Consider the following 15,657-nt stretch of genomic DNA (forward strand, 5'->3'; position numbering starts at 1 on the left):
CCCATCTGCAATAACTGTACTGTGGGTGGGGCAAGTGGTTAAAATGTATGAAGACCCTACGAAACTCTTATTTGCTCCATTTTGGTCCATGCTGTGTCTGGTGCACACTTCCTATGCTATCCCAAAGGGTCTGGTTAGTTCCCAAAATTATTACAGATTGCAAAAATAATAGGGGTTGTATTGATAAAAATACATGGCTGTTTGTCCATAAAAATTGCTTGTAAAATCATTACGTGCCAATAGGGCAAAATCTATTCTTTCCAAGCAATAGTCTCAGCAATTCAAATGGGTGAATGGGGAAGATACCACTTTATGGCCACTAGATGGCATTGAGGAGCATATTTATTTACTATGAGAGTCAGAGGAAGTAAGTATACTCCCCTGTACCATCTAGTAACTATAATGATGTCATTCCCCATTCACACATTCGATTTGCAGAGAATATAGCCTGGAAACATTACATTTTGCCCCATTTGCACAAAGCAAAATTTATATGCAGTTTTGAGTGAACAGCTATGCCAATGTTTTTTAAAAGTACACCCTTTAATGTCTGTTGAGGAGATGAAAAGAGTAGGAGGGTTTGAGTAGTTTAGCACAAGCAAACTGGGCAGGGCTGACACCAAAAAGCTGTGTGTTGTCAGCCCACAGCAAGACTCCGGGGCTGAATGCATTTCTGAAGTGACAGCAACTATTTTTCTGTATTTGCAGAGTCTTTAAAGAACTACAACCCATACAAATGTGCATTTATTGGAAATATGTATTGCATAGTTTTTTTTTTGCCCTGACATATTCTTTTAAGTGTATCTATATCCAAAATGTGTCAATTTTAGGGAAAAGGTAAAGTCACAGGTTACTTTTTATTCCATAAATTTGTTTTCCATACATTACAACAGAATAACAAGGCAACAATCAGAGTGCATAGACAATAAAATGAAGTTAACATAAAGTACCAACAAAGAGTTGAAGGGGGTAAGCTGGCAAAGATGGCAGGTATCCAGTAGATAAGAAGCAGAGAACGGGCTCATCCATACAGGCACTGCACTTAGATGTGCACAGCGCCATCCAGTGGCCATACTGCTTTATGGTCACTAGATGGTACTACTGACTATCATAGAGAATAAATACGTTCCTCAATTCCATCTGGAGGCCATAATGCAGTATTTCCCCTATTCACACACATTGGAGTTGCACAGGATAAAGCCTGATTTGATTTGGCCTCACTCACAAAACAAATTTACTTGTAGTTTCAATGGTTGAACAACTATGCAAGATTAATACACTCCTAATTCGTTTTGTATGCATCTAAACAAAGCACTATAGGAATCAAGGTGGTCATAAACACAGCTGTGCCTTCAAACCCAATTCAGCAACATGCATACTGGCGTACAAAAAGAGCAGGACACAGCTGCATCCAGGACCATACATATCTGCAGATTGTAGGTGTGTAAGCCCTGGTTCACACCAGTGTGGCTTTGAAATTGTGCTATATTCAAAAGCCACAGATCAGTGAGATTTGGACCTTAGATTTCATTGCGGCTTGTGACTTAATTTAACAGAAATGAATGCAAAACTAGAAGCAGAAGAAGAAATGAAATCTCAAAAAAAAAAAAAAAATGCAGGAACCTTTTTCAAAGTCGTTGGAACTTTGCGCTGCAAAGATTTGAATGGTTCAGCTTCCTATCCAACTGCATGTACCATTCTTCCAAAAGAAGAAGCCTGTTGTTGTCACCAGTGGACCAGAATGTACATCCTCGCCACATTGAAAATGTGTATAACCTTCAGAGTAGACAGGTTTTTTCTTATGCTGCCTGTTAGCATTGAGGAAAATTCCCTTCACTTCCTGTCCCAAAGACTCAATAGGAAGCTAGAGCAGTGTTTCTCAACTCCAGTCCTCAAGGCGCTCCAACAGGTCATGTTTTCAGGATTTCCCTTCAGAAGAAATGGCTGTGGTAATTACTAAGGCAGTGAAAACTGATCAATTCACCTGTGCAAAATAGAGGAAATCCTGAAAACATGACCTGTTGGTGCGCCTTGAGTGAGGGGGATATTATTATTGTTGTTCGTATTATTATAATACAGGATTTATATAGCACCAACAGTTTGCCAATGTGGTGGAAAGAAAAAAATCATGCAAGCCACACATCACTGCAAACAGTGTGTGTGAGAGTGTACCAGCCTCACCCTGGGCTCCAACCATGCCATGCCCCAATGCACTTCGCTCCACCCCCAGAGCTTAGTGATGATCCCAATGACTAAGCTTCAAGGGCGAATCGAAACACATTGGTGGTCGTGGCCTGGTTGGAACCCGGTCTGAGGCTGGAATGCCTCATACACATGATCGGACTTTCCAACAACAAAACCGTGGATTTTTTGTTCGAAGGTTGTTGGCTTGTCTTGCATACACACGGTCACACAAATGTTGGCCAACAATTACGAACGTAGTGACGTACGGCGAGCCGATAAAAAGGAAGTTCAATAGTTATGAGTCACCCTTTGGGCTCCTTCTGCTAATGTTGTGTTTGGTGACTTGTGTACACACATTGATATTTGGAGCCATGATGAGCTCCATCCTTGCACTGCACTTCCAGCGGTTGGTTAGAGGAGAACTCATCAGAGCCTAAGCAGCAGCCACAATTTTTCATGCAGTTTGCACAGTGGTTTACAATATAAAAAGAGACAGTACAGTGACAATTAAATACAAGAGGGTTAGGAGAGCCCTGCTCTTAAGAGCTTACAATCTAATGTCATGGGACAACTGATAAAAAATTTAATAACTGTGAAGGATGAGCTGAAGAAGAAGAAGAATGAAAAGGTCATTAGTTAGGTGTGGCTTCCCTGAAGAGATGAGTTTACATGGATCGCCTAAAGGTGGACAGAGTAGGACATAGCCAGACAGATTGAGGTACAGAGTTCCAGAGGATAGGAGAGGCTCGGAAGAAGTCCTGGAGACGAGCATGAGAGGAGGAGAAAAGGGAGCTTGAGAGTAGGAGGTCTTGGGAAGAGTGAAGAGGACAGTTTGGCTGATATTTGGATAAAAAGATGGTGATATAGCTTGGGGCAGAGTTATTAATGGCTTTGTATGTTATTGTTAGGGTTTTGAATTTCATTTGTTGGGCAATCGTAAGCCAGTGTAGGAATTGGTAGGGAGGGGTAGTAGACACTGAGCGGTTTGTAAGGTGGACAAGATTAGCAGTAGCATTCACGATAGAGGGGCTAGCCTATGGAGAGGTAGGCAAATGAGTAGAGAGTTTCAATGAGCGAATGAATAGCTTGGTGGTTTCATCGGTTAAAAGGGCGAATTTTAGAGATGTTACAGAGGTGAGATCTACAAGCTTTTGACAGTGATTAATAAACACCTGAAAGGACAGATCAGAGTCTAGGATTACATCTAGTACCCTGATGTGAGCAGGGGCGGATCCAGAGTCTAATCTCGGGAGGGGCACTGCTATAAAATATGTTTTTTGGGGGGCAATTTATATGGGAAATGGCTGGTATTGGCGCTTCAATCATTACGGCACCATGGTTGTTATGGTGTCCGGATGATTGAAGCGCATTATTTCTATTAATACATTGTAATATAAAATTAAATGGTTCAACTCACCATAATGCAGAATCAGTGGGAGCCCTGAGGGTGTCATTTGCCATGTCGCCTGCCACCAAATGCGGATTGTCACTTGCCACGTCACTTGTCACCAAATGCGGATTGTTACTTGCCACGTCACCTGCCACACATTGGGGATTGTCACTTGTCTCGTTGCCTGCCACACATTGCGGATTGCCACTTGCAACGTAGCCTGTCACACATTGCGGATTGTCACTTGCCACGTCACCTGCCACACATTGCGGATTGTCACTTGCCACGTCGCCTGCCACCAGATGCGGATTGCCACGTAGCCTGCCACACATTGCGGATTGCCACTTGCCACGTCACCTGCCACACATTGCAGATTGTCACTTTCCACGTTGCCTGCCACACATTGCAGATTGCCACTTGCCACGTCACCTGCCACACATTGGGGATTGTCACTTGCCACGTCACCTGCCACACATTGCGGATTGTCACTTGCCACGTTGCCTGCCACACATTGCGGATTGCCACTTGCCACGTAGCCTGCCACACATTGCGGATTGTCACTTGCCACGTCACCTGCCACACATTGCAGATTGCCACTTACCACGTAGTCTGCCGCACATTACGGATTGTCACTTGCCACGTAGCCTGCCACACATTGCGGATTGTCACTTGCCCAGTCGCCTTCCACACATTGCGGATTGCCACTTGCCACGTAGTCTGCCACACATTGCGGATTGCCACTTGCCATGTAGCCTGCCACACATTGCGGATTGCCACTTGCCACGTCACCTGCCACACATTGGGGATTGTCACTTGCCACGTCACCTGCCACACATTGCGGATTGTCACTTGCCACGTTGCCTGCCACACATTGCGGATTGCCACTTGCCACGTAGCCTGCCACACATTGCGGATTGTCACTTGCCACGTCACCTGCCACACATTGCAGATTGCCACTTACCACGTAGTCTGCCGCACATTACGGATTGTCACTTGCCACGTAGCCTGCCACACATTGCGGATTGTCACTTGCCCAGTCGCCTTCCACACATTGCGGATTGCCACTTGCCACGTAGTCTGCCACACATTGCGGATTGCCACTTGCCATGTAGCCTGCCACACATTGCAGATTGCCACTTGCCACGTCACCTGCCACACATTGGGGATTGTCACTTGCCACGTCACCTGCCACACATTGCGGATTGTCACTTGCCACGTTGCCTGCCACACATTGCGGATTGCCACTTGCCACGTAGCCTGCCACACATTGCGGATTGTCACTTGCCACGTCACCTGCCACACATTGCAGATTGCCACTTACCACGTAGTCTGCCGCACATTACGGATTGTCACTTGCCACGTAGCCTGCCACACATTGCGGATTGTCACTTGCCCAGTCGCCTTCCACACATTGCGGATTGCCACTTGCCACGTAGTCTGCCACACATTGCGGATTGCCACTTGCCATGTAGCCTGCCACACATTGCGGATTGCCACTTGCCACGTAGTCTGCCACACATTGCGGATTGCCACTTGCCACGTAGTCTGCCACACATTGCGGATTGCCATTTGCCACGTAGTCTGCCACACATTGTGGATTGCCACTTGCCACGTAGCCTGCCACACATTGCGTATTGTCACCTACTGTGTCACTTTTCTGCTAAGGTGGTCTTTTGTTGAGTCCAGAGTGAAGATAGGCAGCGGAGAGATGATGTAATCTCTCTTCTGCATACAGCTTCCTGCACAGTGAGGGCGGAACTGGAGGGATGCAGGGCAGTGAGAGATGATGTCATCTCCCTGCTCCCCTGCCTGCTGGCTTCCTGATTGGCCAGCAGCCCTCCTAAGCCACCCAGCTGCCCCCCCTCACCCGTCCACTCAGCGCGGGTACCCGCGGAACCGGCCGCGCTGCAACCCGCGGAACCGGCTGCGCTGCCACCCGCGGAACCGGCCGCACTGGTACCCGCGGAACCGACTGCGATTGCACCCGTGGAACCGGCCGTGCTGTCATCAGCGGGCGGTATTCTCGGAGGGAGCAATTGACCTGTTGCCCCCCCCCCCGGATCTGCCCCTGGGTGTGAGGTGGTCTGATAGTTGTGGCATTGATCTTGATGGAAAAAATCTTGGAGTAGGGTACGAGTATTGGAAATATTGTGAGCCTGGTTTTAGAAAGACTGAGTTTGAGGAATTGGTGTGACATCTAAGCTGATATGTTGGTTAATAATGCAAGAGGAGACCGAAGAGGTGAGGAGTAGAGAAAGCGTCATCAGCATTGAGATGGTAGTGGAATGGATGGAAGGTCATCAAGTGACCAAGGGAGGAGGTCTAGGTAGAGAAGAGAAGGCGTCTAAACAGAGAGTCTTGGGGAACCCATTCAGAAAAAGGAAGTGGATTGGAGTAGACAGAGTTATAGGTAACATGGAAGGAATAGATAGGAGGAGAACCAGGAAAGAGCAGAATCTCGGAGGCCAGGGGAGTGAAGTTTATTTTGGAGGAGTGGGTGATCAACAGTTTTTGAGTTAGTGTGGCTTATATAGCATTAAAGTATATCCATAGCCAAAACCTAAACTTTTAGTTTTGGGGTTATTCTTTCAAATGGGGGTACAGGCAAAATAAAAATTTGAGAAAGGGTATATCCGAAACTACAAAAAAAAAAAGTTTTGCCTATAGCTACACTTTAATTGGTTGAACTGGATGGACTTGTGTCTTTTTTCAACCAGACTACGGGGGTTATTTACGAAAGGCAAATCCACTTTGCACTGAAATCTAAGGGGTAGATCTGAAATGAGGAGAAGCTCTGCTGATTTTATTATTCAATCATGTGCAAGCTAAAATGCTGTTTTTTATTTTCCTTGAATGTCCCACTTGGATCTACAGCGACTTTACTCCCAAGTGCACTTGCAGTGCGAAGTGGATTTTCCTTTAGTAAATAACCCCCTATGTAACTTTAAGGCAAATGTTTTGACTTGATTTTGTAAAAGAAACAGTCAAAAACTTTTTTGAGGTAGCCAGATTGGTTGGAATCCAACCAACCTGGCAGGACATTACCATCATTTCTTTCACTTGGTGGCAGAATGTGGAACTACTTCTTGTTCTGGGGACAAGAATGGTAACAAAGATCTCAAGTACAAATAGAGGGGAGAATCTCTCCCATGGGGACACAGACAGAGATAAAAACTTGACAGAGTTTCTAACTTTTCCCCACTCTCTCTACAATAAATGCTTTCCCAGGGATACACTTTAAATAAAAGATGCACTGTATGGGTTGATGTTGTTGGTTACTCCATCACTACAATGGAATAAGCGGATATTTGATTTTACACCTCCGTGGGCTCCAAGTCATGTGAAATTACTGTTTCAGCACCATAAAACAATAATTTATGTCTTATGGCTGTGTGGTCATGTTTGGCATGAGGTGAAAGTTGACACAACATTATCCATGACTTCAATGTCGCTAAATCACACATGGAGTAATAGCGTGCGTGTTGTCTGCATACATACATACCTTCCCGCTGACATCATTCTTCATAATCCCAATACAGACCAGAGGCTGTGTCAGCTGCGTGGAATATGTAATAGTTCACAGCTACCATTAATTCCTCAGAGTAACCTTGTTTTTGTTAGTCTTTATCATTAGACCATATGTCTCCAACATAACACATTGCAGTTTTGTTGGTTATAATTGCCACTTTAATGCGGCGCGGAACATCCACTTTATTATTTGAGCCAACACTGAAAGAATATAGCCATTAACCTTTTGTGGTCAGAGCTGGTTTTGCAAACAATTTTAGTCTTGAAGAATACTTAAACCCCCTGAAAACATTGTATAGAGCAGAGACGCTGGAGAATGAAATGGCGGCAGTTGCAGTATTTCTGTTCGAACAATGTTAGTGCAAGCGCAAAATTTCAGTAAAAATAAAAAAAAATGCACTAAAGTTAACTTTACAGCAAGCAAAAGCAATAGATTACCAGATTTTTTGGTCAGATAGCAAAGATGTGGTTGCACCGAGTCAATAGATAACCAACATGTAATGCCTTAAAACGGCGACAAACTTAAGCACCCTAAAGCTTCCATAGGCAATATCTTAAAATTCCCTACAGGTCATCAGTTTAGCGTTCATCGTGTATTGGCCCTAGAATTATTGCTCTCACTGTAGGCAACCAAAAGGCTATTATTATTATACAGGATTTATATAGCGCCGGCAGTTTGTGCAGCGCTTTACATTAGGGCAGACAGTACAATTCAATACAGGGGGAAATCAGAGGGCCCTGCTCGTTAGAGCTTTCAATCTAGGAGGGAGGGTCAAGTTATACAAAAGGGTAATAGCTGTGGGGGATGAGCTAATAGAAAAAATAGTGCACTTGTTAGATGGAGGCTTCTCTGAAGAGGAAATTTTTCAGAGATCGCCTAAAAGTGGATAAATTTGGAGACAGTCTGATAGATTGGGGTAGGGAATTCCAGAGGATGGGAGAGGCTCGGGAGAAGTCCTGGAGGCGGATATGGGAGGAGGTGATGAGGGAGCTAGATAGCAGGAGGTCTTGGGAGGAACAAAGAGGGCGATTAGGTTGGCATTTTGAGATTAGGCTAGTGATGTAGTTGGGGGCAGAGTTGTGGATGGCTTTGTAACTTATTGTTAGCATTTTGAATTTAATTCGTTGGGCGAGTGGCAGCCAATGGAGGGATTGGCAGAGAGGGGTAGCAGACACTGAGCGGTTTGTAAGGTGGATGAGTCTTGCAGCAGCATTCATGATGGACTGAAGGGGGGATAGTTTATTTAAAGGTAAGCCAATGAGGAGAGAGTTGCAGTAGTCAAGGCTAGAGATAACCAGGGAGTGAAGCAGGAGCTTTTGTGGTTTCGTTGGTCATGTGGTTATTATATGCAGGGAGGGAAGGTGGTCCTGCTAGGGGATTTCCTAGCAAGCTCAGAGTCACATTACCAGTGAATACAATGAAATTGAATTTGTGTACCTGGCGCTTTACCTTTTATCCTCTGGATTATACACTAGAGCAGTGGTCATCAACCCTGTCCTCAGGGCCCACGGTTTGCAAGATAACTGAAATACAGCACAGGTGATATAATTTGCTGCTCAGTGATTGCAGTATTCTAGTCTGCATCTCCCCAAGGTAATAGTGGGCCCTGAGGACAGGGTTGATGACCACTGCACTAGAGGACATCAGACAAAGAAGTGCTGCATCAGGTCGCCCCCTAGTGGATTCTTCAGCAATATACAGAGAGCCTCCTTAGCTCAGGGCAGTGTTTCTCAACTCCAGTCCTCAAGGCGCACCAACAGGTCATGTTTTCAGGATTTTCCTCAGATGAAATGGCTGTGATAATTACTAAGGCAGTGAAAACTGATCAAATCACCTGTGCAAAATCCTGAAAACATGACCTGTCGGTGTGCCTTGAGGACTGGAGTTGAGAAAGCCTGGCTCAGAGACCAAGAAGCTTGGCTTGAAAACCATCATTGGCCTGACAAGGGTGTGGTATTCAATCAGTTTAATTGTTTGACAGCAGCGTTATGAAAATCAGATGCACCCCCACGTCTGCCAAAGATGGTTAGTAAGGTGAGGTCATTGTCCTGCTAGATATTTATTAAAACATTCTTTATACACAAATATTAGGCTTAAAAAGTAAAATGATTGTGCAATAGGAAAAAAAATAAAAATAAAATTCTCCAACATGATGAAACTACACTTGAAGATGCTATTTTGTAGGCAAAGCAAGTGGTGAGGAAAAGGAAGCCAATCCAGGGAGTGGGGGGGATACTGGCTTAGTTTGTAAAATGGCAGCTGGTAGTTTGGAGACAGATACTCTTCTAAAAGTCAGGCTTTATCCATATCAAGTCAGAAGGTCTCTGATGGTAGGATGAGGTTCTCTCGAGGCAGGACTTTCACTAAGAAAGGGTGGCACTTCAGATTCATCCCGAAGACCCCTTGGAGGTCAGGCAGATTATTCTGGGAGGGTAAGGAGAAGGAGAAATCCCTCAAGAGGTGAGAGAGAAAATAAAATATCTCCATACGGGCCAAAGCCTCTCCAATACAAAGCCGGGCCCCCATACTGAACGGAAGGAGAGAGCGCGAGGTGAGGTTGCCTTCTGCTTGGGACAGGAATCGCTCTGCAAAAAAAAAAAAAAGGTAAGAAAATATCAGAATAGTATCAGAAGTGTAAGGATAGAAGGAGGGGCAGTGGCACTGAGTTAGCAGAACTCAGGGCTGGACTTACCTTTGGGCTTGACTGGGCTCAAGCCCATGGGCCCCTCCCAATAGGGGGCCCCGCCGAGATCCATAGCCGAGTGTACTCGGCTCCGCTCACAGTCACGCCCAGTCCTGCCCTATTATGAACATAACACAGGGACTGGGTGTGACTGTAAGCCGAGGCGAGTACACTCGGCTCCGCTCTGGACTGAGAGGACCCGAGAGCCGCTGAGATACACAGGACTCTGTACCTCTGCGGTGCCATTTTTAAACTTCAAGACTGCAATGACAAGGCTGCAAATGACACTGGGGCAAGGCTGCAAATGACACTGGGGCAAGGCTGCAAATGACACTGGGGCAAGGCTGCAAATGACACTGGGGCAAGGCTGCAAATGACAAGGCTACACTGACAAGGCTGCAAATGACACTGGGGCAAGGCTGCAAATGACAAGGCTACACTGACAAGGCTGCAAATGACACTGGGCAAGGCTGCAGATGGACACCGATAAGGCTGCATTGATGGGCATTTTAAATGTAAGTTTTTTACCTTAAACTTCTCTCCTAAACTTGGTGTGCGTGTTATACGCCGATAAATATTGTAATGTATTGAAGGTAGGGCCCGAAAGTGACTCAAGCCCATGGGCCCCCACCACCCTAAGTCCTGCCCTGGCAGAACTGCATGTCCCCGAAAAGTGTTGTCACTCTTCTTAAAGAGACCCTGTCACCAGACCCTTCTTGGAATTCAATCAACAGTCAGAAGATACAATCATAAGTTACCTTTGGTTATCTCTGTTTACAGCAGGCATTCTGATCAATTAAAATATGATCAGATTTATGACCTAATCATCTCAGTGCTGCAGATTAATGCAAAACGATCAATAATTTTCTGCCCTAGCTGGTGAACTCAGTTTGACTGAGTCTGATCTAAGCCGAGTCTAAATTGATCAGAAGGTGTGTCATAGCGGTAGAAAAAAAAAAGCACACAGAAGGGTGCAGGGGCATGAAAAAAAGGTCCAGTGCTGGTATAATGCCTAGCTCCCTACGGTCCCTGATTTGGAACCGCTTTCCTCTTCATTTGTCCCTCATATTGGTCTGAAAAGTTATATAAAAAAATATATATAGCTTTTTTTATATAGTTATATATATATATAAAAAAAAAAAAAAAAAAACGCATTTATCTTTCAAAAAGAAGGGTTTCAAAAAGTGGTTCCCAGTGCTAAACCTTTCATCCAATTTCTAAATTGTTGCATTTGTAAATTTCAAAGTATAAGCCAGTATAAAAAATGAATAGTAGTAATAAAAAACAATAAAAAAAAAAACAAGCACTCGTGGGTTTAACTAGTTTTTGGTGTACAATTCTCCTTTAAGGGGGTGTGGCAGGGGGTGTATCCTATGCCTACATAATTTTGCTAATAGGGGTGTCTCATTCCCATCTCAAAAAAGTTAGGAGGCATGTATTATGTGACCTGAAGTACCGCTATATATCTGACACATTTTGGGGGACACCCCTCCTTTCTCCTGATCTCTGGGGGAAGGAGGTGGATCCCCTGAAACCTGTCAGCTGGTCTATATAACAGTACATCAGGGTAGGTCACATAATACAGCACTGGACTTTGTTTCAATAAGTTTGCTCCCTCCTATGAGCATTTTCTACTTTGTCCACTAGATTCCCTTATCTGAGGATGGCCACACCGACAGTATTCCAGCTGAAGATTTTGCATTTGATAGTCCACACTGCATGAGGATTGTGTAGCAGTCCTCTGAGAGCCGGGAGTGTTTGAAGAAATGGATTCTGGACAGCCGCATTCCGATAAAAGCATTTATTGTAATGAATAGTCAATGTTCATGTGACAACAGAAGCAGGACAAACAGTTGACGCGTTTCACAACATCAAAGCAACAATGATGTTGTAAAGCACGTCAGCTGTTTGTCTTGCTGTGGATGTGTGATAAGTGGCCCCAGGTAGTTGAATACATCATCTTTATCTAGATAGGGATAAAAATCAAGAAAGTGGAGACATTAACAAAAGAAAATGGGCTTGAAAACAATTGCAGTAGGGTAAGAGGGAGGAGGCAGGAGAGAGAAGGTAACTGAAATGGGTGCAGGTCCACAGATTATTCTTACTATAAATGCGTATGAGAATACATACCGGGACAAAACTGATCAGGATTCTCCCAGATGGTTTGATCATGATGAGCAGCAAAGACATTTGGAATAACGGTGGTCCCTTTGGGAATAGTATAACCTGCGATACTGAATAGAATGAGATAGTGTTAAAGGGTCAATCCACCAAAAAAATATATTTTAATTATAGGTAGAGTCAGCTCTTAGCTTCAGATATGGTTGACATGAACATTAAATGTATTAGCCCTTGTACACACGGTCGGAGAATCCGACAGAATGTGTCCTATCGGACCGTGTCGTCGGATAATCCGACTGTGTGTGGTCTGCATCGGACTGTTTCTGTCGGAATATCCGACGGACCAAATTTTCCAACTTGCTGGAAATATTTTCCGACAAACTGGTCCGATAGGACATACTCCGATCATGTGTAGAGAATTCCGATCGGACAAAGTGCCACGCATGCTCAGATCAAATTCCTACATCAAAGCTATTGGCTACTAGCGTGAATGTAGTCCCGTCATAACTAAATTACGTCATCACGTTCTGAAAGATCGGATTTTTCAACAACTTTGTCCGACCGTGTGTATGCAACAGTTTCGGACAAGATCCGACGGACAAAATCCGACGGATTTGGTTGTCGGAATCTCCGACCGTGTGTACGGGGGCTTAAAGGGAATCTGAATTGATTGGGTTACAGTACAAGTCAGAGCAATATACACAATACAAGCCATAAAAACGTATACTGTAAGCAAGGTGTCCCATTATGTGATAATAATCATTGGATCCGCAAAAAATAAAAAAAATAAGCTTCTGATGCACATGTAAACCAAAAATAAAATTTTATAAGAATTACCTTTCAGTAATATGATCAAGAATCCTGAAAAACTGACGTCTTAGGAAAACACAACCCTGAAAGAGAAGACTTCTAATATATGGGGGTATCAATGGCCATATGGATTCCAAAGATGGAATGTAAAGTCCAAGTCCAATATACAGAAAAATATTTATCCAATGAAGAAATAGAGCCTAATACAGCCATAGGATAAAGTGGAGAGTGATTAAAACAAACAGTCGGGTTTTTACTGCCGTTTGTGACCGCGTTGGGGAGATTCCCCCCTCTCTATTTGTGTTGGTGTCCTGGGAACAAAATTGGGTTGACACCAGAATAATAATAGAGGGGAAATCTTCCAAAGGGGACACTAGTTCTGGTGTCACCCCAGGGATTTCCTCTCACTTCCTGTTTTGGCTATGGGACAGAGATTGCAAAAAAACAAAACTGACAGACAGGTTATAACCCTCCCTTATTCTATCTAAAGCAAAAAAGTCTAATGTTTTGTCTTTAAGAAATATTTTGCATTTAACAAATGCATATGAAAGTTATCAGTTGCTCATGCAATCAAAAAAATTATTCACGTTGTTCATGTAGTTGATATACACTCACTGGCCACTTTATTGGGTACACCTGTTCAATTGCTTGTTAACACAAATTGCTGGATTAATTCCTATGATTGCCAGCTCCATCTAGTGGCCAAAATGCTGTACAGTTTTTGTAAAAATATCAATGAAAAAAAAAAAAAATATATACCAAATTTAATGCCACTAGATGGAGTTAACGATCATGGGGATTATTCTTTTAGAGAAATTACAGTCAAAAATCACAGCAAGCACAAATGTGTGACAGAAAAGGGTCTAACCCTTCGCTCTATCCAAACCTAAAAGTTTTTTTCCTAGAGTTACATTTTCAGGCAGATATCTTGATTTGATTTTGTAACAAAGAAAGCAAATCAGCCCATTATGGCTGGAAACTAGCCAAACTATAAGGACATTACCCTAATTTCTCACCTAGTGTCCCTGGTGGCCGAATGTGGAACTGCAAGGGGAACCGCTGGACGCATTCTAAGCATCTCTGAGATGGTGGCACTGAGATACGGTAACCTGTTACGCTCCGAGTATGCAGGGTATTGATCCGGCCCCACTGCTTCAATGATTTCTTTGTGAATTTTCTCCTGAGCCTAAAAGTAAAGAAAGTTAATTGAGTGTAACGTTTAACCAATGGCATCACTACTGGATGAAATGCAGGGATGAGTTATACTATGGCGGGGGGGAGCTTCTGCAGCACAGAAGGTTTTTTACCTGCAGCATCCTGGTGTTTAGGCTAGTAAATTTAGTTTGCTAGGCAGTAGTTACCCCGGTTAATTGTTAGTAGATCCAGTGATTTCTCTAGTTCTGGACTTGCTGCACCTTCTTTCTTCTGTCTCTAGGTGGCGTTATGCTGGTGACATTAGATAGACAAGGGCTTAGCTAGGTCAGGTTATGAATGAATGGGGGGCCCAGCCAAAGGTCTCTTTAGCCCTTTGGCCTGCTGGGAGAGCCCATTTATTTGGGTGGAGTCAGGTGATGGGGGTTCTGTGCCACCTGGATGGCTGCCTGGGTGGACATGTGTTATGCTGCCCTGGGCTGCTAGGCTGGAAGCCTGAGGCCTATCCTGGGGACATCTGACTGCTAGGCTGTCTGAAGGCCTATCCAGAAGCAGGAGAAGCAGCGTAGAGTTGGGAGTGCAGGACTGGAGTCCAACCAAGAGTAACGGTTCAGCCGGACAGGGGAACCAGTTGTGGTCGGAGGTAGAGGTGAGGCTCCCTTCCACTAAGGGACCATCCACATTGTTACCGGAGAGCCCTGTGACAAAGCTGGAGACCAGAGCAGTCTTCTCACCAACCATGTATGGCGAAGAAGTAGGAAAACTTAAGCAAGTGGCAAGCCAGGGACCCAGCGGGACAGCAGAGGTGATTCATGAGGAGTATCTGAGTTCCAAGCCAGGAACCCAGCAGGGAAGCGGGGGTGATGCTTGAGGAAGATACTGAGTTATGGAAGTGGAAGCTCAGCCAACCCAACACAGGGCTCCATACAGCCAATGTTTCAGTTATGAATAAACACAGCAAGTTGCAATTGGTACTGATCCACCATTGCGTTAATTCAGGAAAGGAAGGGGCTGGAAAATAGGACATATTAACCTAACGCACTTCCAATCTTAAAGGATCCCCTTTTTTTGTGATTGCAGCTGCCAGCAGGAAGGAGAGGATAGATGTCAGCACTGCAGGGGTGGGGGGGCACACGGAGGGGCTTGAGCATCAGGGGGAAACGTATGGTGCACAGGGAGGGTGATCGGTGTGGCAATTAATGGAACCAAACCTTTATATGGCTCTCCCTGCAGCAGCTGAAAGCTAGTGGGAGGGAGAGAAGCCATCTTTCAGCTGCTGCATAGAGAGCCATACAGGGAATTGGTTCCATTAACTGCCCCTCCCTCCGCACATCCGATTTACCCTGCTGGCCTGGGCCCCATAAAGGAGGACTGGTGATACCCCCTTATCTACGGCCCTGAAGGGGGGTAAATCTTCCAGAGGGCAGGTGGTTAACCACTTGCCGACCGCCGCACGACGATATACGTCGACAGAATGGCACGGGCAGGCATATGGGCGTATATATACGTCCCTGCCTTCCCGCGGGTGGGGGGCCCGATCGGGCCCCCCCCCGGTGCCTGCGGCGGTCGGTATTCGTTCGGGAGCGATCCGGGATGAGGGGGCGGCCATTCATTCATGGCCACCCCCTCGCGATCGCTCCCGACGAATAGAAATGCTCCGTGACATCACTTCCTCTCCTGTAATGTAAACACAGGAGAGGAAGTGATGTAATCTCTCCTCCGTGTCGGTATTTTTCGTTCCGGCACCGAGGAGAGAGGATCGGTGAGTTGCACCAACACGACACTACA

General features: G+C 45.0%; 1 protein-coding gene across 3 annotated transcripts in view; it reads right to left on the reverse strand.

Annotated features, from left to right (window-relative positions):
* Positions 1–838: 838 nt before the first annotated feature.
* CYP21A2 (cytochrome P450 family 21 subfamily A member 2) overlaps positions 839–15,657 on the reverse strand; it is a 31,809-nt gene continuing 16,990 nt past the window's right edge. For 2 of the 3 annotated variants that reach the window (XM_077483661.1, XM_077483653.1), the window contains 3 exons: positions 13,734–13,903; positions 11,917–12,020; positions 839–9,688 (listed from right to left, as the gene is read on the reverse strand). In XM_077483661.1, the coding sequence (XP_077339787.1) occupies positions 9,417–9,688; positions 11,917–12,020; positions 13,734–13,903 (546 nt within the window). In that variant the 3' untranslated portion in view covers positions 839–9,416. The remainder of the gene's footprint in view (positions 9,689–11,916; positions 12,021–13,733; positions 13,904–15,657) is intronic. The other variant, XM_077483670.1, reaches the window with a different exon arrangement.

Source organism: Lithobates pipiens, unplaced genomic scaffold (genome assembly GCF_037356315.1).
Source record: "Lithobates pipiens isolate NorthernLeopardFrog02 unplaced genomic scaffold, aLitPip1_a1.2 Scaffold_1, whole genome shotgun sequence".
In the NCBI taxonomy this organism is placed as follows: domain Eukaryota; kingdom Metazoa; phylum Chordata; class Amphibia; order Anura; family Ranidae; genus Lithobates; species Lithobates pipiens.